Consider the following 25334-nt stretch of genomic DNA (forward strand, 5'->3'; position numbering starts at 1 on the left):
TGCTAGGCCAGTACTCCTGCCAACTTAGCCACAGTCTCAGTTGTATTTCTTGAACTACTTCTTGCGTTTATTCCTGATATGCGAGTGGAATGGTGTTTTTAGTTCTGTTGTAAGACTTATAGACATAAAAAGAGGCTTGTTCATTTGAATGTAGCTTATTTATTATAATGCGTATTATGTATATAAAATGCCTTTTGTGTATATTGAGTTAAAGGTAGCTCTTTGACTTTTTTGTTTTTCATTTTGTTTTGGCTTTTTTAATTTTTTTATATTTTTAGAGACTGGGTTTCTCTGCGTGGCCCTGGCTGTCCTGAAACTCCCTCTGCAGACCAGGCTGGCCTCAAACTCACAGAGATCCACCTGCCTCTGCCTCCCCAAGTGCCAGGATTAAAGGCATGCGCCACCACTGCCCAACTGCACTGTTGATTCTAATTCTCATTCTCACTACAAAGCCATGTCTTAGAAATTTACTTATACATTGTTCTTGTTTGGATTTTTGTTGTTGTTGTTTTCTTGTTTGGGGGTTCTGCCTTTTCTTTTCCTGCTTAGGCTGCTGAGTCAGGGAAATTTTTTTGCAGCACGCCCTAGCAAACAGCAAAAAGCTGTGGTAAACTCTCTCTCTCTCCTTTTTAAGCCCTCTCAGGTTTTTAAGTGGATTTAATTGGCCACGTTGGGTGCCACTCTGTTGTAATAATGAGCAGCGGGGCTGCTTCCCGCCACCCGGCTAGCTTTACCAGAAATAATTACATGGAAACTGTATTTTTTTAAACACTGCCTGGCCCATTAGTTCCAACTTCTTATTGGCTAGCTCCTACATATTGATCTAACCCATTTCTAATAATCTGTGTAGCCCACGAGGTGGCTTATCAGGGAAGATCTTAACCTGCGTCTGTCTGGAGTGGGAGAATCATGGTGACTCCTAGACTCTGCTTCTTTCTCCCAGCATTCTGTTTTGTTTACTCCGCCTATCAAAATTTTACCCTATCAGAGGGCCAAGCAGTTTCTTTATTGCTTAACCAATAAAACAACAGAAAGAAAGATGACCCTCCTCTATCAGTGTTTTGTTTTTGTAGTGCTGGGATCAAACTCAGGGCCTCTATTCTACCCCTGAGCTACATCCTCAGCCTCTGTTCTAAGTGGCTAGGAGAAAACCCAGCATCCCCTTTGAACACCATACACATGTCCAGATCTGCCCTGGACAGATAGACATGCTAGTGATGTTCCCATCTCTCTGGATCATGGAAGTGGCATCAGCTTCATGGTCTTCCTGAGGAAGTGCTATGCCTGCTGCTTCCCCTCGCAGCCTCTGCCTGTGTGTTGCTATCCTGTCTGTAGTGTGCAGTGACTCTGCAGGGTGCTCCCTGTGAGGAGTCAGCTCATGCCGACTTTGCTGGTCCTCAAAGCCTCCCTCGTAAGACGTCCTCGCCTCCGCCTCTTTTATGTGATGTTTTCCAGCCCCACATCATCTTGAGTGTTCCTAAAATGTCACCCTGGGTCCCATCCTAGGTCTGCTTCAGATGAGGAAACGTATGACCAGAGCTCTCCAAGAGCCCTCTGAGGTGATTCTAATGTGGGCCAGTTTGAGCAATGTGCTTGCCTGGCCTGTGCTGTACACACCACCTCCTTGCACAGGCTGTGCGCACTCCTTTGGAGTTTTCTGGGCTCCTGTCCTTTTTGTTTACTTCCTCTAGGTTCTGATCCACCCCCTTCCATCTGATAGCACCCTGGTCCCTTGTCCCTGTGCCTGGAATTGTTTCTTTTCTTCAAAAATATATCATTCATTTCTTATTCTTAGGTGTATGAATGTTTTACCTGTATGTATTTTATACACACCATATGTGTGCCTGGTGCCTGAAGAGGCCAGGAGAGGGTGTCATGTCCCCTAGAACTAGAGTTATAGAGGGCTGTGAGTCACAGTGGGGTGCTGGGGACTGAACCCAAGTCCTCTGAGAGAGGAGAAAGTTCTCTGAAACGTTGAGCCATCTCTTTGGCCCCCGGAACTGTTTTTTGAAAGGCTTCAAATCAACTTTGTTTTAGTTACTCACATCTCATGCCTGTGTCTGGTAGTTTATTTGTATGTCACAGTGATTGCCTTGTCGTGTGTCAACATGGGAGTCAAAAAAATGGTGTGTCTTTATAGCAATTTACTTTAAGAAATTAAAAATGGTGGAGTCTGGAGATAGGGCTTAGTGCTGCTTGCTGTCAAGCCTGACAACCTGGATTTAATCCCTGGACTCCTGCAAGTTGTCCTCTGCCATGGCACATGTGCCCCCGCACACAGAGAGACGCATACACAATAAGATAAACATAACAAAGAGATACAATGGCGTGACATGAGTAGGCGAGACGCCACAACCCCACAGTGGGTACTTCTGTTTCCATGGTTCTACGGTGTTTCGTAATTAAAAATACAAACCACACCTGTTCTTACAGTTAAATTTTGTTGTTGAATTTAGGGTCCCGCCTCCTGGAATGGAAACACACATACCGGTTCTCTTCCTGGATCTGAATGGTAAGTAAGTACTTAACCCATCTCGGGATTATAAATGGCAGCTAAGATCATCATCTCCTCAGCCTTGTGTTCTTTTGGGTGCGTAAATCACTCCCGTAATTACTGATATGGTACACGAGGTGACAGTGTGGCTCGGGTCACACGCATCAGCATGGCATCCGGTCACGGGAGAAGAGCTGCGGGGGTCTAATCGCACACAAAGCACTCAGGGCATTGCAAACTGCAAACAAGAGCCCAAAGTATGTGCTCTGAGATATGAATGATTGACATCACCTGCAGAAGGCGTGGCCCCTGGAGATTCTGTGTTAGGCTTGGCGAGGGCTGAGGAACTGCATTTCTGACTGGTACCCTCTGCCCTCAGCCCTTAAGGTGGGGAAAGGAAGAGAAGGTAACAGATTTCATGTAACATGGCAGCAGGAGAAAATGCTCTCATGAAACCCATGACTTTTTAGGCTGGTTTTTTTTTTTTAATTAATACAAGTATAAAATAAGTCAGATGATGGGTCATGCCTTAATCCCAGCACTTGGGAGGCAGAGGCAGGTGGATCTCTGTGAATTCAAGACCAGCATGGTCTATAAATCAAGTTCCAGGACAGGTTCCAAAGCTACGCAGAGAAACCCTGTCTTTTAAAAAATAAAAGTATAAAATGGAAAAATTAATTTTAAAGGCATATTTTAAAATGCTGGTGTTTGTTTAAAATAAGCTGACTTTCTTTGCTCTATTTTCATCTTGCCCCTCGAACTTGCTCAGCGGATGACCTTAGTGCCAATGAGCAGCTGGTGGGTCCCCACGCATCGGGTGTGAACTCCATCCTGCCCAAGGAGCATGGCAGTCAGTTCTTCTACCTGCCCATCATAAAGCACAGTGGTGATGAGGTAATTTACCCCAGGGCTCTCTCGGGGTCTTCACAGGCACACAAGCCCTATCAGCCTGATAAACCCTGGTAGAGACCCTGGGGGCTTTGAACAAAATGCCATCCGGGTCATCATTCCGAGTAGTTGAAGGAAGAAGTCTACTTGGTCACAGCAAGTAGAATTGATTTTCTTTCTCTGGGATGTCTTATCTGTTCCCCAACATTCTGCTCCTCCCAGGTTTCAGCCACAGCTTCCTGGGACTCCTCGGTCCACGATTCTGTTCACCTGAATCGGGTCACGCCGCAGAATGAAAGGATCTACCTGATTGTGAAGACCACAGTTCAACTCAGCCACCCGGCAGCTATGGAGCTAGTGTTACGGAAGCGGATTGCAGCCAATATTTATAACAAACAGGTAGCGACAGAACTGGCTTACCGTAGCGTGTACAAGGGCAAAATGATCTCCTCTGTGTCACACCCTGTTTTGTAACACTCGGTAAACAGCATGGGCGTTATGGAGCCCATAGTCATGGTGGCCAGGTGAAGACCTCAGAAGGAAATGTCAATGCCAGACTCATTAACTTTGCCATGTTCACTGGTTAGGATAGCCGTAATCTTTGGAACTGAAGCTATGGCTCAGCAGTTAGGAGCACTTTTTGCCGATCTAGAGAATTTGAGTTTGTCAGGTGTCTGATATCTGACTGTAACTCCCGCTCCAAGGGATCTGACACTCTCTTCTGTTCTCCTTGGGCACCCCCACACATGTGCATGTGTCCACACACAGAGATACACACATACACAAATAAACTTTTTCTTTAAAAGAAGAGCCTGTAATGTTTGCAGGCAGCAGCTGCCACTGTCTCTGCAGCAGCAGAGACCGGAGGATGTTTCCTGTCCTCACCACCTGTTCCCAAATAGCCAGTAGCCACTTCCCAAATTACCACATAGAGGCTTATATTAATTATAAATGCTCAGCCAATAGCTCAGGCTTACTAACTAGCTCTTATATTTTAAGTTGACCCATATTCCTTATTTACGCTCTATCACATGGTGGGTCCTTTATTAGCATGATACATTCATCTCCTTCCCCTGCATCTAGCTGGTGACTCCTTCCCATCATTCTTAGTTTGGTGGCCCCACTTATACTCCCTGCCTGGCTACCAGCCAATTGGCCTCTTATTAAACCAATTCGAGTGACAAATCTTTGCAGTGTGCAAGAGGATTATTCCACAGCAGGCCCTGACATTAGTGACAACACTGGGACAGAGCAGACTTCTGCTGCTTTGCCAAAACCCATGTCAGAGGTACTGTCAACAAAACTGACCCCCAGGGTTCTTCAGATTGTTTTAGGAAGGCTGGCTAGCCCCTGGAGAGATGAAGGGAAGTTAGCATAAGGGAACAATGAAAATGAGAACCCCAGGGATGTCCCACCTCTGCCAGTCTGACCCCAGTCACAGCTGCATTTAGCTCTTAATGGTCTTGCTGTGCAGCTTGGGTTGGAACTGCCTGTGTGGACCAGGCTCGTAGCTTCAGTTGAAACTACCTGTGTAGACCAGACTCGTAGAGATGTAGAGCCTTGAGCTCACAACGATCTGTCTCTGCCTCCTAAGTGCTGGGATTAAAGATCCCAGACTGAGACAGGAAGTTTCAGAAAGAGGGTTTTATTCTCTCCTTCTGCTCCTGATTTGGACCTTGAGATTTCTGTCCAGTGCTCCAATGTGGGTCTCTGTCTCTGTCTCCTTTCATCGCCTGATGAAGGTTAATATTCAGGAGGATGCCTATATGTTTTTCTTTGGGTTCTCCTTCTTATTTAGCTTCTCTAGGATCACTAATTATAGGCTCAATGTCCTTTATTTATGGCTAGAAACCAAATATGAGTGAGTACATCCCATGTTTTTCTTTTTGGGTCTGGCTTACCTCACTCAGGATAGTGTTTTCTATTTCCATCCATTTGCATGCAAAATTCAAGAAGTCCTTGTTTTTTACTGCTGAGTAGTACTCTAATATGTATATATTCCACACTTTCTTCATCCATTCTTCCATTGAAGGGCATCTAGGTTGTTTCCAGGTTCTGGCTATTACAAACAATGCTGCTATGAACATAGTTGAGCATATACTTTTGTTGTATGATAGGGCCTCTCTTGGGTATATTCCCAAGAGTGGTATTGCTGGCACGAGCAAGGAACTCAGGACCGCGAGGGGTACACCCACACACTGAGACAATGGGGATGTTCTATTGGGAACTCACCAAGGCCAGCTGGCCTGGGTCTGAAAAAGCCTGGGATAAAACCAGACTCACTGAACATAGCGGACAATGAGGACTACTGAGAACTCAAGAACAATGGCAATGGGTTTTTTATCCTACTGCACGTACTGGCTTTGTGGGAGCCTAGGCAATTTGGATGCTCACCTTACTAGACCTGGATGGAGGTGGGTGGTCCTTGGACTTCCCACAGGGCAGGGAACCCTGATTGCTCTTTGGGCTGAAGAGGGAGGGGAACTTGATTGGGGGAGGGGAGGGAAATGGGAGGCGGTGGCGGGGAAGAGACAGAAATCTTTAATAAATATATAAATAAAAAAGGAAATAGAATAAAATAAAAAAGAAGTAAAAACAAAAAAAGAAGGTTTTATTGCATGTGTATATTTACTTAGTGTATTGTATGTGTGCTTGCATGCTAAAAAACAAAGTATGCGTGGAGGTTGGAGGACAACTTGTAGGAGTCAGTATATGCTTTCCCTCATGTGGGTCCTGGGGATCAGGCTCGGGCCCTCAGGCGTGGAGACAAATGCCTTTACTCACAGAGCCATCTTGCCCATCAGAGACAAGATTTTTAGGCTTTGTTTTCTGCTCTTTTCTTGATTTGTTTATTTATTTATTTATTTAGGTTAGTTGCTTGAGACAAGGTCTCATTCAGTAGCTCAGACTGGCCTCAAACCTGTTATATTCACTGTGTTACCCAGACTGGCTTTGAAACTAATAAGGAATCCTCCTGCCTCAGACTCCCAAGTATGGGGATTTTAGATGTGAGACACCATACCCACCTCCTTTGTTTTGTTTCCTTTCTATTTTGTTGAATATATCTGTACTACTAGAATCGTTTATAATAATTTTCCAGTTTGGAAAATGAGAAATTGGTTTGTCTTAGATTCATTACACAGTTTGATCCTGCCTTCCTTTCCTTCCCTACCAGAGTTTCACCCAGAGTCTCAAGAGAAGGATATCGCTGATAAATATATTTTACTCTTGTGGAGTGACCTATGAGATAGTGTCCAACATACCAAAGGTAACACGTGCTGCTTCTGCAGATGTCGGCGCGTAAGAGCGGAGGGGGAGTGTTGGTTCACTGTGCTTTGAAAGCACATTACAACACTTACGGAAACGCCATTCACAGAAAAACAGTCGCCTCCTTTCTGTGCCTTTAGGCGACCGAGGAGATTGAGGACCGGGAAACACTGGCTCTCCTGGCAGCACGGAGTGAGAACGAGGGCACCTTAGATGGGGAGACATATATCGAGAAGTACACACGTGGGGTGCTGCAAGTTGAGAACATTCTGAGTCTGGAGCGGCTCCGGCAGGTGGGTGGTACCTGACTGCCTACCTAGTCCTGAGGATGCCATCGCCAGCCTTCCCCAGCAGTGGGCAGAGATGACACATGCACCTCTCAAAATGCGTCAACGAGATGGATTCATGTTTGTCAAAGCAGTCTCCCTTTTCTGTGACGCGAGCAGAACCCCGCAGCATCTCCTCTTGGGTTTCTTCGTTTCGTTTTTCTGCACACTTACATCAGTTCATAGCGTGTCCGCTGCTTAGCAGCTTTCGTGGTTTGTGGTTTAAGTTTTTTACATTTTTGATAGGTCAGGTTTTATTGTTGTTGCTTTAAACACGTGTAGTTGGGGTACCAGCCTTCTAAGTATTGATTTGTTTTTGTGTACACCTGTGGTTTTTACGCTTGTGTTTTCTGAGTCTTCTAAAATAAACACGTGCTCCGTTTATAATCTGACGAGGCAATCCTCACTGTTATCTTTGTGGTGCTGTATCTACAGGCCGTCACGGTCAAGGAAGCGCTCTCCACCAAAGCCCGGCACATTCGGAGAAGCCTCAGTACACCAAACGTTCACAATGTGAGTACGTGCCTACAGGGAACTCATGTTCATGTGACTTAATCTGGGATTTGGGGACGGAGGATCTGGGACAACACAAGGTTGGAGCTTAAATGGTGGGAACAGTGCTGAGCCTGACTTTCCGTACCAGGGTGCACACCAGACAGCCAGGATCCCATAGATATTTGCCTGTAGTGATCATCTCTCTCAACCAATTTCGTGTAGAAAATCCCCTTGACAGACGGCTTCTAGCAGCAGGGAAGCAAGGGCAGGTTAATGTAAGGACTGCTTCAAAGTGGTCGCTTCCCAGCAACAGAAGGCGCTGTAGTATTTCCACGGAAAACCTGATTCCTCCTTCCTGATCTCAGCAACTGTCTTAGAATAGGCCACAGAGCGAATATCCGTACTCACTGCTGTGCAGGTTACTGCAAGCACAGTGCAATCGTTAGAAATAGATAATAGGGTGGGAGCTGCCTTTGTAGGAGAGTGCTTGCCACACGAGCATGAGGACTTGAGTTTGGATCTCTAGGATTCATATAAAAGCCAGGCATGGGGGTGTGCTCTCGGAACCCTGATTCCCTGGAGTGTGCGGACCCCAGGCTAGCCAAAAGTGGCAAGTTGTGAATTCAAGACCCTGTCTCAAAAATATAAGGTAGATAGCAACAGAAAAAGACACCCGAAGTCAGACTCTGCCCGCTTCATGTGTGAGCATAGACAGGCGCACGTGTGCATACACATTCACACCACACTTAAAGGCGCACACCCAATAGAGAATGAGAGACTCACAAGTTACAGATTGAAAGCACTCTCCTAGGCTGGGGATATAGGTCAGTGGTAGAGTACTTGCCTAGCAGATCCAATGTCCCAGATTCAATCCTCATTACTACAAAAGAAGAAAAGAGGAAATGTATGTGTGTGTGTGTGTGTGTGTGTGTGTGTGTGTGTGTGTACACAGTTTTATCTTTTGGATGTTTTGTGTTGAAATAGGGTCCCATTATCAGTCCTGGGTGGTCTCAAACTCACAGCGGTCACCTGCCTTTACCACCTAAGCACTAGGACTAAGGGTGTGTACCACCGTGTCTAGCTAATTAAATATTTTAAAAGACACTCTCTTAGTTAATTTATTTATCAAGAAAGAGGTCATAATACAAACTAAAACATATAGAACTAACTGATAATAAAAACATTCACAAACTAGTACTTGTGGAATGTAAAGTGGTACTTAAATGAAATCATGAGCCCTAAAATGCCTACTTCACCCCTTGCCAGTAAGAATTCTAGACAGGACAGAAAAATGAAAGAACAAGAACTATTATTAAGAAATGTAGGGGCAAGGTGGGCAGTGGTAGCCCATGCCTATAATTCCAGCACTCAGGAGGCAGAGATGGGCAGATCTCTGTGAATTTGAGACCAACCTGGTCTACAAAGTGAGTTCCAGGACAACTAGAACTGTTACACAGAGAAAACTTGTCTCAAAAAAGAAAAGAAGGAAGGAAGGAAGGGAGGAAGGAAGGAAGGAAGGAAGGAAGGAATCAGAGAGAAGGCTCAATTGTTAAGAGCACTAGCTGCTCTTCCAGAGAACCCAGGTTCAATTCCGAGCATCCACATGGCAGCTCACAACTGTCTGTAACTCCAGTTCCAGGGGATCTGGAAACATACATGGACACACATGTACCAGTACACAGAAAAGTAAATCATAAAAAAAAAGGAAGGAAGGAAGGAAGGATGGAAGGTATCGAGGACTTGTGAGATGGCTCAGCAGGAAAAAAACACTTGCTACCTAATAGCCACCTGAGTTCAATTCCTGGGACCTACATGGTGAAAATAGAATACCAACTCCTGCTAATTGTCTTCTGTTCCGATACACACACACACACACACACACACACACACACGTAAATGTAGTAAAAATTTTAAGAAATTTATATGACTTTCGTCAGGCAGTGGTGGTGTACCCCTTTAATACCAGCACTCAGAGGCAGAGATGGACAGATCTTTGTGACTTTGAGGCCAACCTGGTCTATAAAGTGAGTTCTAGGACAGCCAGAAAACTGTTACACATAGAAACCCTATCACAAAAAAACACATAAAAAATAAGGAAAGAAAAGAAAAAGAAATTTATATTAAGAAGAGTTTAAAAATCAAGCTGGATATAGTGGCACATACCTGTACCAACACCTGTACCACACATCTGTACCACACACCTGTACCACACACATAACCAGCCAGTGCTATGGAGAATCTTAAAGGGGGAAAAAAAGAGAAGGGGCCATCCTGATCAATGGTATGACATTTATTCAAAGCTTAAAGTAAAAAAATAAAAAACACCTGTAAAGCTATTTATTAAAGTGTTGGTTCTGTATCTGATCAAGGCTCTAGCTTTAGATAATAATATTTAAAGAGAATACCAATAATAATAATAAATGAGAATGTAGAGATTCAGTTTAAAAAGTCCAAAATATGGGAAACTTTATTAGGAACAATGTCACCAGAAAAAGCAGCTGGCATAGAGTCTAGCAAATGAATTTCAAACAAACAAACAACATGATTTTATAAGACTGTCCTTTGGAAAAGTGGAGTTGGCATCTCGCATGCCTCATTGGTGCAGCCCAGAGTCTGTGCTCCAGAAGTCTGTTGAGGAGATGCTCACAGACACGCTGTATGCAGAACTGATACTGAGCCAACCATGGTGACGGTACATGGTTAGGGCAGGAGGCTGGCATCTTGAGGCTAGCCTGGACTCCCGTAGTGAGACGCTGTCCCGTAAAACAGCAGCAGAACAAAGAGAAAGTGAGGAGTACGGAAGCCAGGTCATAAAAACACAGCTGTAGTGGACAGAGTCGGTGGAAGGTCTGTGCCAGCATGCTTTGCTTGGGGTTCGAATCAGTCTCACTGAGTAACCCAGGCTAGCCTCAGATTCATAATCCTCCTGCCTCAACCCTCCTAAGCACTAGGATTATAGGTACATACCACCTCACCTACTTCATACTCTGTAAATGAAAAGCTAAGTAAAAAGCAGGACATCAGATGAGGGCACCTGCCACCAAGCCTGGTGACCCAAGATCAATCCCAAGACCCAGGGGCTGGAAGGAGAGAACTCACTCCTGAAATATGACCTCTGGCTTGTGTGTGCATGCCATGGCACACAGAGACACACACAAATAATAAATTTCCATGTTAAGTATTAGAAATTTATTAGAAGCAGCCTAAGTAACCATCTGTAGAAGAATGGGGCCAAAAATCACTATAAAACACCATGCCTAGTAATATAGCACTTAGCACAGTGTAAAATATGCCAATACTATTTATTATTTATGAGCATATGTGTACATGTAATTATAGAAATATGTGTGAAAATAAGTCATGATTCCTGGTGGGAGATATATTTATAAATAAAAAGAAAATTAAGAGTACGTGCCTGTAACCCCAGCACTCAGGAAGCAGAGACAAGAAAACTCTGCAAGTACCAGGCTGGCAAGATCCATTATAAAACCCCGTCTCAAAAAAAGATGACTATTAAATATATGAATCATATTGGTGAAAATGTCCATCTCTTACAGGTCTCCTCTAGTCGGCCAGATCTCTCTGGCTTTGATGAAGATGATAAGGTATGTATATTACAGTGAGATAGACTATCAACACCTCCTAAGTTCTTGGGAACATACTATGTGTGGACGTGTGTGTGTGTGTGTGTGTGTGTGTGTGTGTGTGTTAAAGGTTTTTTCATGTATGTGTTTGCCTACGCTTATGTCAGTGCACTATTTGCATGCAGTGCCCACAGAGACCAGAAGAGGGCACTAGAGCTCCCTAGCCCTGGGTAGACAAATAGTTGTGAGTCACTTGTGGGTGCAGAGATCAGAACCCAAGTCCTCTGATGAACAGGAAATGCTTTTAACCACTGAACCATCTCTCCAGCGCCTGTGTGTATAGGTTTTGTTTACGTATTTGAGAAGCATAAACTTTAGTCCTTAAAGGCAGCAAGTCCTAAGGTGAAATGAGCTCTTACCATGTGTGAGTTTCCCGTTAGCCCGCCTGCAGCTGTGTCTGTTCGTAGTTTATCATCTCAGGCTTAGGTTAAATAACCATACCTTTTAGTTACCTCAGACAGCCTCAGCTCGGGCTGCTATCCAGGCAGAATTATGAATAGAAGGGCTCAGATAAATACAAGTGATTGCCTCTGGGGAGGGAGGGAGGTGGATGGGGTTACAGAGGATTTCAAAGGTGGTTTCACGGAGGGCATGGTGGTCACTGCTTTAATCCCAGCACTCCAGAGGCAGATACAGGCAGATCTCTGTGAGTTTGAGGTCAGCCAGGGCTGCATAGTGAGAGCCTATGTCCTAAATTTTTTTCATTGTATTATATAAAATTTTATTAAATCTTAAAATATAAAAGAATACTGACATTTGCTTACTCGATGGTATTTGTTTTAATCATGTTGTAACCATCATTAGCATATATGATTAAAATATTTTGTAATAAAAGTGAAAACACATACTGAAACTATTTTTTAAAAAATTACAGCCAGACTAATTTTGTGTGTGTGTGTGTGTGTGTGTGTGTGTGTGTGTGCAAGCCTTTAATTCCAGCACTTGGGAAGCAGAGACAAACAGATCTCTGTGAATTTGAGGCCTCTCTGGTCTACAAAACAAGTTCCAGAATATCCAGGGCTATACACAGAGAAACTCAGTCTTAAAAAACCAAACAAAAAAATAAAAACTGGCAAGCGTTAGATATAGTGGTGCACGCCTTTCATCCTGGCACTTGGGAAGCAAAGGCATATGGATCTCTGTGAGTTTGAGACCAACCAAGGTCTACATAGTCAGACCCTGTCTCAAAAAACAAAAAATGAGGAGGGTAAGCAGGAGAGGGGAAGAAAGAAAGAAAAGAAACAGAAACTGAAATACCAGCTGCCTTTCCGTTTTTCCAGAGTGACTTCATCGCAGGTGACCTATATCTTTACTTTGCAGGGCTGGCCCGAGAACCAGTTAGACGTGTCTGACTACAGCTCCAGTTACCAGGATGTCGCATGCTATGGGACTTTACCCAGGGACTCACCTCGCAGGAGCAAAGAAGGTAGTGGTAGCATTGCCTCCGGTGACTATCCCCTCAAGCAGATGTTCAAAGCCCGTCTTCTTAGCCAGAATGTCCCACATTCCCTTACTGGGTTTCTTTTTGCTGTGTGTTCTATATAGCAAACTAATAGTTGTGCATGCACAGTGTTGGGGATCAAACCAAGAACCTCGTGCATGCTCGGCAGGCACTCTCCAGCCTAAGAGAATACCTTTTTGTAATTTCAAATTCTCTAAATCATTTTTCAATCCATCATATTCTGACCTTGTTTTGAGACACACATAATTCTCATTCAGTTTTCTTAACCAAAAGAGTATTTACCTCTCATTCTTTTATGTAGCCCTCAAATGTTATGGAAACCCAACTCTAATACCTAACACAGGTTCATAAATGATAGCAGAATACACACCAGAGACCTTGGGGAGCCAGAATTGGCCTAATAAGTGGAACTCAAGCCAGATCTTGAAAAGAGTGAAGGGGCTGGAGAGATGGCTCCATGGTAAAGAGTACTGGCTCTATTGCAGAAGACCTGGGTTTGATTCCCAGCACCCACATGGCTGCTTAAAGCCATTTGAAACTCTAATCCTAGGGGATCTGAGGCCCTTTTCTGACCTCCCTGGGCACCAGGCATGCTTGTGGTTCACAAACATACATGCAAACAAAATACCCGTATGTATAAAATAACTAATAACGATAATAATTAATAATAATGATGATTTTTAAAAGAAAAGGTTTGAATTTTTTATTTCTCATTTTCTCACTGATCAGCCCTTTAATAATTTTTGTAACTTCATAGACTTAATTTTATTCTATTTTACTGTTATTACATTTATATCCTTGTATTGCACGAGTTGGGAGTGGGAGTGTAGCACACGCATCACAGGAAAGCTTGGGGGAATCAACTCTCTCTCTCCACCATGGGGGTCCCAGGGATTGAATTTGGGTGAGCGGTTTAATGGCAAGCACTTTTGACTACTGAGCTGTCTCGCTAGCCTAATTTATCCCTGTTCTTGCCTCCATCCATTGGAATGCTGGACTAAGTACTGGCATATTATTTTTGCTTTTATATCAGATATATATGAATATATATCTGATGGGGGTATTAACTTTCCATTGCTGTGACAAGCTACCTGAGAAAAACTAACTTAAGGAAAGAAGGTTTCTTTGGGCTCATGGTTTCGAAGGTTTTGCTCCAGGACCACCTTGCTTCATGCTTTAAAGCAGGGAAGAGCAGAGCATCAGAGCAGCAGTAGTCTGTGATGGTGCTACTTCTCACTCTAAGAAACAAGGGAGAGAAGAAAAACTAGGAGCCAGAAACCATGCCCTTCTGAGGCATACCCCACTCCCCACCCTGTAACCCTACTTCCTCGAGCTTGGTCCATTCATCTGTTCTCATCAGTGTGCATCTCCCTTGATGAGGCTGACACCATTGTGATCCCATCACTTCTCCATACATCCTTGAGCTGGGGACTTCCTGTGCGCCTCTGACCATGCTCAGCTATCTATAAATTCTTGTCCTTTTTGTATTCCTCAGGTTATCCATCCGAGAATCCACATGCCTTAACAGTCAGCCCTTTTAAAGCGTTCTCTCCTCAGCCACCAAAGTTTTTCAAACCCCTAATGCCTGTAAAAGAGGAGCATAAGAAAAGGATAGCCCTTGAAGCGAGACCTCTCCTAAGCCAAGAGGTAAATGCTTGACTTCTCTGTCCTGTGCCAAACCGAACAGAACGGTGCTGCCTTCAGAGAAGTGGTTTGCAGTCACGTGTTGGACGCTGCATGCAGACATGCATGGGTTACGTCACTCTGTGGAGCCCATTCTCAGAAGCCTTTCTCTCAAGCATGCCGGGTGGTGGCAGGAGGTTTTGGTGATTACTGCCACAGTTTTACTTCTCTGCATCAACGGTGTTTCAGTCCTTTATATCTTTCAAGAGAGAAAAGTGATGCCCGGTAGATATTTGACAACTCAACGGGCCTTTATGTATTTACTTGTTGATAAAACTAATGACGTGTCTTGCCACAGAAGATGTGCGTTCTGGTCCTATTTCACCAGTAGTTTAACTCTGATCCGTAACATTGGCTGCCGCGTTACTCACACGTAATGACAGTGGTGTCGTTGCTCTTTCTAACATGCACGTACTTAGTAGATATTTTGGCTGTGATCGTCTCTTGTGTGTGATGCATCTGTGTGTCTTAACCTTTGCAGAGCATGTCTCCATCTCAGGCACATAACCCTGGCTGCATTGTACCCCCAGGAAGCAATGGCAGCAGCATGCCAGTAGAACACAATAGCAAACCTGAGGAGAAGATTGTAAGTTCTGGAATGTTTCCGTCATATTGCCTGGTGGTGGGTTGGAAACCCTTTTGCAATCTGCCTTCCAAATGCTGTCAAAGAAATTAAGACATGTGTGGAGCCTTGCCTCTACAAGGAAATGTGACTCTTGAAAATGACGTTTTGCATGAATGTAACCTTGACCTGTGATTTTCCTCTAAATGTTTTTTTAGCTTGTTTTTACATCAGTTAAGTTTCCTTAGCTAACGGGGGAAGGCACCTTTGAGGGCTCTGGTCATTTTAAAGGAAAGCGTAACACAATCAGTTGAACTAATACCAAAAATCTCTCCGATGTGTCTGTGCGTACTGCCCAGATTCTGAAGTTAATCTACCTAGAGGAATTGCATTTACTTGGCGTAAGTAATCCTGCACTTAGCTGTGGGTGTGTTTGAAAGCTTCTTGTGTTGCTGCTTCCAAGATAACTGTGTAGCTCGTAGCCGCTCTGTTGCCATCGTCATCAGCCACATCCTCATCGCTCCAGGTCCCGTAGCTTTTGTTACCTACCTGGCAAAATACAGTCCAACTTGCTTGTTCTCAGCCTGACTTTTAGAGTGATTTTCAAAGGACTGGAAGGGACAGCTCACACCTGAGGTGGAAAGTTCAAGGCCAGCCTAGACTGTAGAGCCAGCTCCTGTCTCCGAGTAAATTAATAAAAACAAAACATTTGAAATGTCATTTTTCAAGTACCATTATCCCTGGTACTTTTGATTATAAGTTATACCTCAATTTAAAACCAATATTTTTTTTTAAAACCTGAAGGTTTGTAAACCTGGAAACTCTGCTTTAGCTCAGCTGTGGCTTCCTAGCCTGGGGTGGGGACTGAATGGGACACCAGCCTGGGGCAACAGGAGGCTGTTTGATGTCCACTGCTGCCTGTAAGCTGCTATGTTGAGCCGTGCGAGGAGTCTCCCAGCTAAGCAGGGTCAGACCCTTTCATGGGTGCATCAGTGTAAGATCCATTAGCCGTGGCCACACTGTGCAAACACTAACTGCATCTTCAGCAGGTCCTACGGCGGCCCTCTCATCTGCATGCTCAGCTGCTGCCTGGGTCATAAAGCAGTGCCTCCTCTGCTAACACAGGAGAGGAAGAAAAGGCATACCCTTCCTTACACACCCGCTTCTGAGTTCTGTTCATCTGTCCCAGCTTCTGATGGCACAGAGGGTCCATGCCAGAGACTGCTCCTTCACCACCATGGGTCTCAAAGAGCCGTCCCCACTTACCTCACTGTCCACTGTCTTACTAAGAACTGCTGGGTGCACTCAAAGAGCTGATGGCTCTGCCTTTACCCTCAGGCTGTCTGGCTGTGTGTCTGCCTGGATCTGTCTGTGGGCTGACAGGACTCTCACCCCTGGGTTGTAAAGACATAAAATTAAAAGTGTTTATTTTGGTCCAGCACCCACCAGAGACTGCCAGGTGCTCCTTCTGGTACTGCCTGGGACATAGAGGTGCAGTTCCCACAAATGTGCGGTTCATGCAGATGTGTGGTTCCCGCAGATGTGCGGTTCCCACAGATGTGTGGTTCATGCAGATGTGTGGTTCACACAGCTTGCCATGGTTACTTCCCTGACTTTCCTTTAACCAACTTAAAAGAAAGCCCATCCCAGCAGGCAGAGTGGAGGGTGGCCCCAGATTCTCTTGACCCAAGACACCTCAAGCAGCCCTCATCTCCATGTGACCAAATGCATCACGTGTGGATGCTGCGCAGGGTTTTCTGTTGCTGGGATCTGACTTGAGAAAGCTGCCTCTGCTGTCCGTGGAGAAGCTGCTGTGCATGCACTGTCTCTGGGCTGTTCCACTACTTTGTTCTGTTTGCCAATTTTCTGGGGTGTTTTGGTAAAGTCTGAGTGCCTTGCTTGTTTGAGCTGAGGTTTTTGTTTTCTTTGGGAAATTTTCATTTTATTTCCCATCTTAGAATGGACACGAGCTATTTCCTTCCTCTGTTGTTTTGTTTGGTTTCTTTGGTTTTTTTGAAACAGGGTCTCACTATGGAGCCCATGACCTTGAACTCACAATCCTCCTACTTTGGCCCCTTGAGTGTAGGATTGTAGGCTTGTGCCACCATAGCTGGCTATGTCTGACTCTTGTAACTTGGATGTCTGATCACATAGAAAGATATGCAGGTGTGTGCCTCAACCTGTATAAATAAGATTTAAAGAAAACAACATCACATTATTTTTATCCCTTATTGTGGTACAGGGTATCAGACCCAGGGCTTGTGTCAGGCAAGCTGTCTGTTACTGAATCATATCCCTGCCCTTTATTTTTTATTTATTTATTTATTTATTTATTTATTTTTTGGTTTTTCGAGACAGGGTTTCTCTGTGGCTTTGGAGCTTGTCCTGGAACTAGCTCTGTAGATCAGGCTGGTCTCGAACTCACAGAGATCCGCCTGCCTCTGCCTCCCGAGTGCTGGGATTAAAGGCGTGTGCCACCATCGCCCGGCCCTGCCCTTTATTTTTTATTATTTTGAAATAAGGTCTTGCTGAGTTTTCCAGGCTGGCTTTGGTCTCACTGTGTAGCCCAGGAAGGCCTCTAATTTGCAATCCTCTTGCCTCAGCCTCCCAAGTAGCTGTGTTAAGACATGTGCATCAGTATGACCAGCTTTGAACTTGTCGTCTATTATTATTATTATTGTTGTTGTTGTTGTTATTATTTGGATTTTTTGAGACAGGGTTTCTCCGTAGCTTTTGGTTCCTGTCCTGGAACTAGCTCTTGTAGACGAGGCTGGCCTCAAACTCACAGAGATCCGCCTGCCTCTGCCTCCCGAGTGCTGGGATTAAAGGCGTGCACCACCACCGCCCAGCTATTATTATTATTATTATTACTATTACTATTACTATTATTATTATGTATGCAGTGTTCTGCCTCCATGTATGCCTGCAGGTCAGAAGAGGGCACCAGATCTCATTATGGGTGGTTGTGAGCCACTATGTGGTTGCTGGAGATTGAACTCAGGACCTCTGAAAGAGCGGCCAGTGATCTTAACCACTGAGCCATCTCTCCATCCCGAACTTGTCTTTTTTTTAATGTCATAACACACAGAGAATAACAGTAAGAAAGTCAGTCCCTTCCCCCTGTATCCTCAAAACCCCTCTCTGGTTTTACACAGGCAACATATGGTTTCCTCTCATCTCACTGAAGAAACAGAGTTCGGGAATGAGAGAGCAATTTGCCCCAAGTCACACAGTTACCGAGACTAAAGACACAGACCTACAGTCTTCATAACTGAGTGAAGTTCAGTGCTCTGCCTTCAGGCCCTGGGACCTTCATAGGCATGCTGGGAGCCCTGGCAGGCAGCCCTGAACTTGAGCCATTTCTGACAAACCTCCATAACCTGATTGTAGTGGTAACAGAAATTGCATCCACTGTGTGAGTGACACCCCCTACTGAGAGTCACTGCTTCAATAATGGGCTTAGTCCCCCTCCCTCCTTTATTTTTAATTAGAGCATTTTATCTATAGAGAAATAATCACCTTTACAAGTTAAATGGGAAATATATCAAATCTCAAGTGCAGTAACTACAGAGAAGTCTGAGAGTTTGGACTCCGTGCTCCACATTTAGGTTGGGTTGTAACCTCTTTTGCTTTTAATTTATTTGTAGGCAGGTCCAGTTCAATGTCCCTCATGATTCTGACACTTTGGTATATCCCGTCTAACTAAAGTACCCCAACATGCATTATAAGCCAGAAAACTCTTTTCTTTTTCCTTCTTGAAAGCAATTCTTCAGCAAACTTTCTATCTTTCTTAAATGTTGTAAACCATTTAATCCCTACTGAGGTTTTTGGGTTTGTTTTCTGGCATATGTAATTCTTCTGTCTTTAGCCTGTTTCCTAGTTGAACTTCTTCCCCTAGAGTCCATGGATTCTCAGGTTTCTCTGGGTCACTCTCATCCTTTAGGAATAATCCTTATCTTAATGAGTTTGATACATTTCTACTCATTAAAATAATGGCTGCTTATGCCATCCAGCAAACGGTATTTCAGAAAGATGAAAGTCCTCAAGCCGCTAATCCTTGGCTGAGGGTTGCCTCTCCTTGCACAATAAATCATTTGTTAGTGGCTAATTGTACTGGCTACTCTTGGGCCTAGAGAATTGCATTATTTTTGCTAGCTTAAATTAAACAAATAAAGAAGAGTAAAACTTGAAATTCAATTTTCAGTCTAAATATGATGAATCCAGAATCTAAAAATACAGGAAAGGGCTAATAAACAAGACCATTAGTCTGTTCGGGCTCTGTTCTTTGACCACCACACAAGGAAAGAACATCCCATCCCATCCCAACCCATCCATTTGGCCAGGGGGTGGGGATCCTTCCCTTTCTTTTCCTAATGTTAGTGCCTTGCATATGCAGGCGAGTCCTTTACCAAGAGAGCTATATTCCTCCCAGGCTGCATTAGTTACTTTTAGTTACTTTTCTCTTGCCATGACCAAAGCAATCTAGGAAAGAAAGCATGTAACTGGGCTGGCAGTTTTAGAGAGATGGCAGCGTGAAGAGAAATGGCAGGAAGAGCTCAGAGCTTAAGTCTCGGACCCTAAGATGGCCCCTGGCGACCCACCTCCTCCACAAAACCACACCCACAGCTCTTCCCAAGCAGTTCCACCAACTGAGGACCAAGTAGTCAATCATAGGAGCCTTTGGGAGCCATTCTCATTCAAACTACAGCACTGCCCCCTCCCAGCTTTTAAAATACAATTTTATTACATTTATTTAGTTGTACATGCATGCATATGTGTGGATGTGCACACGCCACAGCACTTGTGTGGAGGTTAGAGGACAACATGTAGGAATTGGTTATCTATTTTCACCTTGTGAGTCCTGGGGATTGAACTCGGGTCCACCAGCTTGGTGGTGAGCACCTTTACCCACTGGGCTATCTCACTACCCTACTTGAAAAGAAAAGAGTTAGTTAATTTTTAAAAAAATATTTATTTATTCATTATGTATACCATGTTCTGTCTGTGTGTATGCCTGCAGGCCAGAAGAGGGCACCAGATCTTACTACAGCTGACTGTGAGCCTTGTGGTTGCTGGGAATTGAACTCAGAACCTCTGGAAGAGCAGCCAGTGCTCTTAACCACTGAGCCATCTCTCCAGCCCCTTAGTTAATTTTTTTTAACTTTCTTTTTTTTATTGTATTCTGGGCACCGGATCTCATTATAGATGGGTGTAAGCCATCATGTGGTTGCTGGGAATTGAACTCAGGACCTCCAGAACAGCAGTCAGTTCTCTTAACCTCTGAGTCATCTCTCTAGCCCAAGAGTTAGTTAATTTAAAAGCATCTTGAGATTAGGATACAAGAGCACTTGTAGCCTAACTGAACCTGATGGCACATACCTTTACTCTCATCCCTGGGGAAGTAGAGGCAGGCTGATGTCTGTGAGTCAAGGCCAGCCTGGTTTATGTAGCAACTTGCAAGCCACCCAGGGCTGCACAGGGAAACCTGGCTCAAAAGATACAAAGGATTTTGTTTTGTTAATTTCAAAAACTTTACCACCCATTGGTATTTGATACTTACCTTTTGGTAGCCAAGGAATTAAGGTTACTGATTTCTTCAACTAATTTATACTCTCCCCCACACACACTTTGGAAGAGTTCTAAGGATTGAACCTTGCATGCCCTAATCATGTGCCAACAAATGTGCCTTCAGTTCTCAGTTAAACAGTTTAAAACTTTGAAAATTAACTTTTAAGTTGAAGTGACAAAAAAAAAAACACTTTTTTTTTAAAATTAAGCCAGAGTCTTATGTAGCCCAGGCTGACCTCAAAGTCACTATGAAGTCACTATGTAGCCCAGGCTGGCCTCAATGTCACTATTTAGACGGGGCTGGTCTCAAAGTCACTATGTAGCCCAGGCTGATCTCAAAGTCACTATATAGCCCAGACTGGTCCCAAAGTCACAAGTAGCCCAGGCTGTTTTCAGAGTCACTATGTAGCCCAGGGTGATCTCAAAGTTACTAAGTAGCCCAGACTGGTCTCAAAGTCACTATATAGCCCAGACTGTTTTCAGAGTCACTGTGTAGCCCAGGCTGGTCTCAGAGTCACTATGTAGCTGAAGATGACCTTTAACTTCCGATCTTCCAGCTCCGAACTTCTGAGTGCTTGAGTCTAAGCCTGTGCCACCACACCTGGTTTATGCAGTGCTGAAGATCAGACACATGCTAGGCAGGGACGATACCAGCTGAACTATGCCCCCAGCCCTAATCAACTATATTTGGGGGTATTTAAATCTCATATGTTTATGAGATACAAAAGAAAATATTACTATAAAATTCAACAGATGAAATTTATATCTGTATTTGAATAGCCACCTACCACATTTTGGTGACCTCCCCTTTTTCTCATCTAAATAATATACCCACCCCCTATGCATCCTTAGTGAGGAAGGCAGATGTTTGCATCTGGGTTTCTACAGTTGTTTTGGGTAACGGGGAAAATAAAGCTGCTTCTGTGATTTCTAAGTTAGTGGAGCTCAGGACTAGTCTTGGAATAAGGACTCACAGGTATACCTTACTGAAGGAGGGACCATGTCCCTTCTCAGCATCTGTGTTCCCAACCCTCAGGACAGCAGAAGGCATGCAAGGGAAGCTTGCCGGATAGTTCTTCAGTGCCCTCTTCTGACCTGCTCAGGCGTCAGGCACTCACATGGTACACGGATGTACTTGCAGACATACATAACACTCACATATATAAAATAAATAGACAAACAAATCTAAATACTTACAGAATTTTTAAAACAAAATAAATGTATCATTTGTTGGACAGAGACTGAGTTGTACTCCCTTTTGTGTTCTGACTATCTTTGCCAGTTCCCAAACTACTCAATGCTGGAGAATTCTCTTGCATTCACTCCCTGCCTCCCTTGCTTTCTAGCCAAGCCTCTCTCTGCTTCTCACAGACCCAGGAAATCAGTAATTGAACTGTTAGCATGTTTCTGTGTCACAGCATTTAGTGAAATACTGAGTGCAGGGTTCTGAGCTTTGCACAGACCTCATAATTGAGTTCAGAAACTTCCCCAGAGGGCCTGAATCTCCTGCACTCTGCATCCCTGGATTGAAGATTGTCAGACCAAACAAAGGAGCTCACTCCTCTGCCCAGGCAGACTATGCCTCTGCTCACTGACTAAGAGGGGGAAATGACACAGCTAACATTTGCCCTCCATCCAGTTCCTTTCCTTAAACCAGAGGCAGATGGCCTTCCAATGAGCATTGAGTAGACGCAGAAGAAATAAATGCATATTCCTGCTAGGCAACAGTGGGTTTATATTCTCAAGTCTCTGAGAATAAGATACTTATGGCCATAGATGACAAGATTTGACTATACTTAAGAATGAGAGGCTGGGTCTGGTGGGGGATCCATACCCATAGTTCTCTGCTCCCTGAGGTTGAGGGAGGAGGATTGAGCAGTCAAGGCCAGTCTCAATGATATGAAAAACATGGAATAAAGGGAGGGAGGGAAGGATCATGGGGATGGGAATGTGTGTCTCAATCAGACAGTTGCTATAAGGAGCTAACAACTGGCTTTGGCTTCCTTTCTGTAGGACTCCGAAGAGGAGGAAAATGAGCTGGAAGCTATTAACAGGAAGCTGATGCACCCACAGCCTTATGTGCCCGTGGAGTTTGCTGACTTCAGTGTTTACAACGCCAGCTTAGAGAACAGGGAGTGGTCTTCTAAAGCGGGCCTGACAGACTCAAGTGTCTTGGAGAAAGCGGTGTCTCGGAGCCCAACCACCAGCAGCCTCACCAGTGGCTACTTCTCCCATAGTGCCTCCAATGCCACTCTGTCTGACATGGCAGTCCCTTCCAGCGACAGCTCGGACCAGCTAGCCATCTCTGCAAAGGATTCTGAGTGTAGTGAGCACTCTGGACCAGCACTTATGCCTGACTTCAGACCAGCTTCAAATAAAGAGCCTACCGAAGTAGAAAGAGGCTTGGGGAAGGATCAGACAATCACCGTGCCACGCGAGGAAAACAGTGCCTTACCCAAGGGGAATGCATCACCCCAGAGCATCCCTGAGATAAATTCCAGAATGCCATGCAGGACTGCCTCATGTTCAGAACTGGATGCTGGCCCCAGCAAAAATGGCCAACTAGCCAGAGAATTCTGCCCAGGAGAGGTGACTGTAGAACACACTACAAACATACTAGAGGATCATTCCTTCACAGAGTTCATGGGTGTGTCTGATGGCAGAGACTTCGATGGTTTGACAGGTTGCTCTGTTGGAGAGCCCTCTGGTAGAACGGATCTACCAGATGAAACAGACCATAAAAGTGTCCCAGATGGACCCCCGGATGCTGACCAGCTGCATTCCAAGATAGTTAAAGAGCAGGTAACCATTCCCAGAGGTGGCCCTTTGGGTTCCCAGTGAACTCAGCTTACTGGCCACCAACTCACCAAAGCTGGCCACCACAGTGAGATTCACAGGAGAGCTTCATCTGACCTCGGTGATTCGGAAGATGGGTCCACTGCAGAGCAAGCTCCCAACTTGTCCCGCTCGCCTGCTGTGTGACCACAGCTCTGATTTGGGAACCAAAGCAGAACCATAGCTGTTGGGTTTTGTTGTTACTGTTGTTTTTTAATTGGAAAATGGTTGGTTGGCGGATGGGCTGTGTCAGACTCGAGAGGTAATCTTCATGTTTGGTCCCTCGGGTGCTTATTGGTTAACTCAAGACAATCTGGTAGCATCTACAATAGTTCATCACTTCTGTGATTCCTTTGGCTGTCACAGTCTCCATTAGTATTGGATCCTGAGGACCTGAGTTCAGGTGTGCAGCACCCATGGGAAAGCCAAGCAGAGTGGTTTTCCTCTGTAGCTCCAGTTCTTCACAGCGATGTTGAACAGAGAGATGGATCATGGGGTCTTGCTGGCTGGTCAAAACATCAAGTTCCTAGTTCACTGAGGTCCTGTCTCAAAAATTAAGGTGGTTAGCTACATGTCATAATCTCAGCACTCTGGAGGCAGAGACAAGTGGAACTCCATAAATTCAAGGGCAGCCTGATTTACATATGAAGTTCCAGGACAGCCAGGCTACACAATAAGATCCTGTCACAAAACAAGCAAACAAAATGAGTCAAGGGTAGGGATAGAGTAAGACACATGACGTCATCTTCCATGTGGCATTCATTGGTGTGCATGTACATACACAAACAAACACACACACACACACACACTCACAAGAGAACAGTGGGCTGGATTAGTATAGTTCAGGGATGTTCAAGACTTTGAGTTGTGTTCCAGAAAACATTATCAGTAACTGCGAGAAACACACACTTTCAGAGATGTTACAATATGAATGAAAACCCACCAGTTTTCAGAGTGGAACTGGCCTTTTAAACCTTGATGCCCTTAGGTGGAAAGGCAGTGCTTCCAGAGCAGTTAGTTGAACTTTGGGCTTTGGATGATTTCAGCATTGTTTAATTTTCATACTAGAGCTAACTGGCTTTCCTTAAGGAAAAGTAGATTACAGCGATAGATTTTCAGCTGCTAAGCGTTCTGTTCCTAAGGACACTCTTCCCACTCACATTTCCTCTTTCATCCCACGCCTGTGTAAAACTACAGGCTCAGCAAAACAGATTGCCAGACAGGAGAGAGGCACCGATGCCTGGTGAGGGAAGATAGGACAGCCACACCCATGGTGCCACTCCTGGCTTTGCTGAGACCCTGTCCCTGTCAGTGCTTTTCTCTGTGCCTTCTGGAGCAATGCTCCAAACAGTGCACTCAGCAATTCTGTTGCTCCTACTGGCCTGAAGTTCAGAGACTGACTCTGCCTCCAGAATGCCAGAGTATAATCTAGAAACCCTATCCTGGGTAAGGGAAGTCTGTTAAAGTCCAAAAAGGTCTTCCCATGTGTAAGAATGCTAGTAGCAGGGAACATAGGTGGAGAAGTTCATTGTTCATCTTTGTTACTGCTAGCCGGTGTGACTGCACCAAGTCCTCCTGTCCTTCACACTGATCTTAAAGCCCGTCTGATTTTTTTTCTTCTTCTAGGTTTCATTTGTTGTTGTTGTGTTTCTTTGTTTTGTTTTGTACTGTTTTTGAGACAGGGTCTCTAGCCCAGGCTGGTCTTTAATTCCTTGGATGCAAAGATGACCTCACACTTCTCATTATCCTGCCTCCACCTGTCCCATGCTGGGATTACGGGCATGCACGACCACCTACCGTTTACGCTATGCTAGAGATGGAACCCAGGGCTTTATGCGAGCTAGGTGATCCCTCTACCAGCTGTGCTGCATCACCAGCCTGGTTTGTTTTGCTCAGTTTGTTAGATCTGAATTGGGTTTTCTTCTCAATCCTAAATACTCACTAGAGGACTATGGAGAAGCCAGATGAAACCCTCAGGAACTGCTCCACCCACAAGGCTCTGCTTCGTAAGGGGTGGGGCAGGGGAATAAAGTTTGCTCAGACCCCAGGGGTAACATCCAAAGAGATTGGATGTCCAAGGTCCCATTGTGAGAAGCCTGGGCTGTTGAAA

At 44.6% G+C, this 25334-nt stretch overlaps 1 protein-coding gene across 6 annotated transcripts in view; it reads left to right on the forward strand.

Annotated features, from left to right (window-relative positions):
- LOC121443237 (kinesin-like protein KIF13A) overlaps positions 1 to 25334 on the forward strand; it is a 177286-nt gene that overhangs the window by 148730 nt on the left and 3222 nt on the right. For 3 of the 6 annotated variants that reach the window (XM_041644916.1, XM_041644917.1, XM_041644922.1), the window contains 12 exons: positions 2457 to 2512; positions 3264 to 3388; positions 3605 to 3781; positions 6558 to 6650; positions 6790 to 6942; positions 7411 to 7488; positions 11028 to 11075; positions 12435 to 12540; positions 14072 to 14223; positions 14741 to 14845; positions 15181 to 15222; positions 22403 to 23191. In XM_041644916.1, coding sequence (XP_041500850.1) covers positions 2457 to 2512; positions 3264 to 3388; positions 3605 to 3781; positions 6558 to 6650; positions 6790 to 6942; positions 7411 to 7488; positions 11028 to 11075; positions 12435 to 12540; positions 14072 to 14223; positions 14741 to 14845; positions 15181 to 15222; positions 22403 to 23191 — 1924 coding nt within the window. The remainder of the gene's footprint in view (positions 1 to 2456; positions 2513 to 3263; positions 3389 to 3604; positions 3782 to 6557; positions 6651 to 6789; positions 6943 to 7410; positions 7489 to 11027; positions 11076 to 12434; positions 12541 to 14071; positions 14224 to 14740; positions 14846 to 15180; positions 15223 to 22402; positions 23192 to 25334) is intronic. The other 3 variants (XM_041644920.1, XM_041644921.1, XM_041644919.1) reach the window with 2 other exon arrangements.

The sequence above is a fragment of the Microtus oregoni genome, unplaced genomic scaffold (genome assembly GCF_018167655.1).
Source record: "Microtus oregoni isolate MIOR12 unplaced genomic scaffold, Mior012 000103F_ref0000194, whole genome shotgun sequence".
NCBI lineage: Eukaryota > Metazoa > Chordata > Mammalia > Rodentia > Cricetidae > Microtus > Microtus oregoni.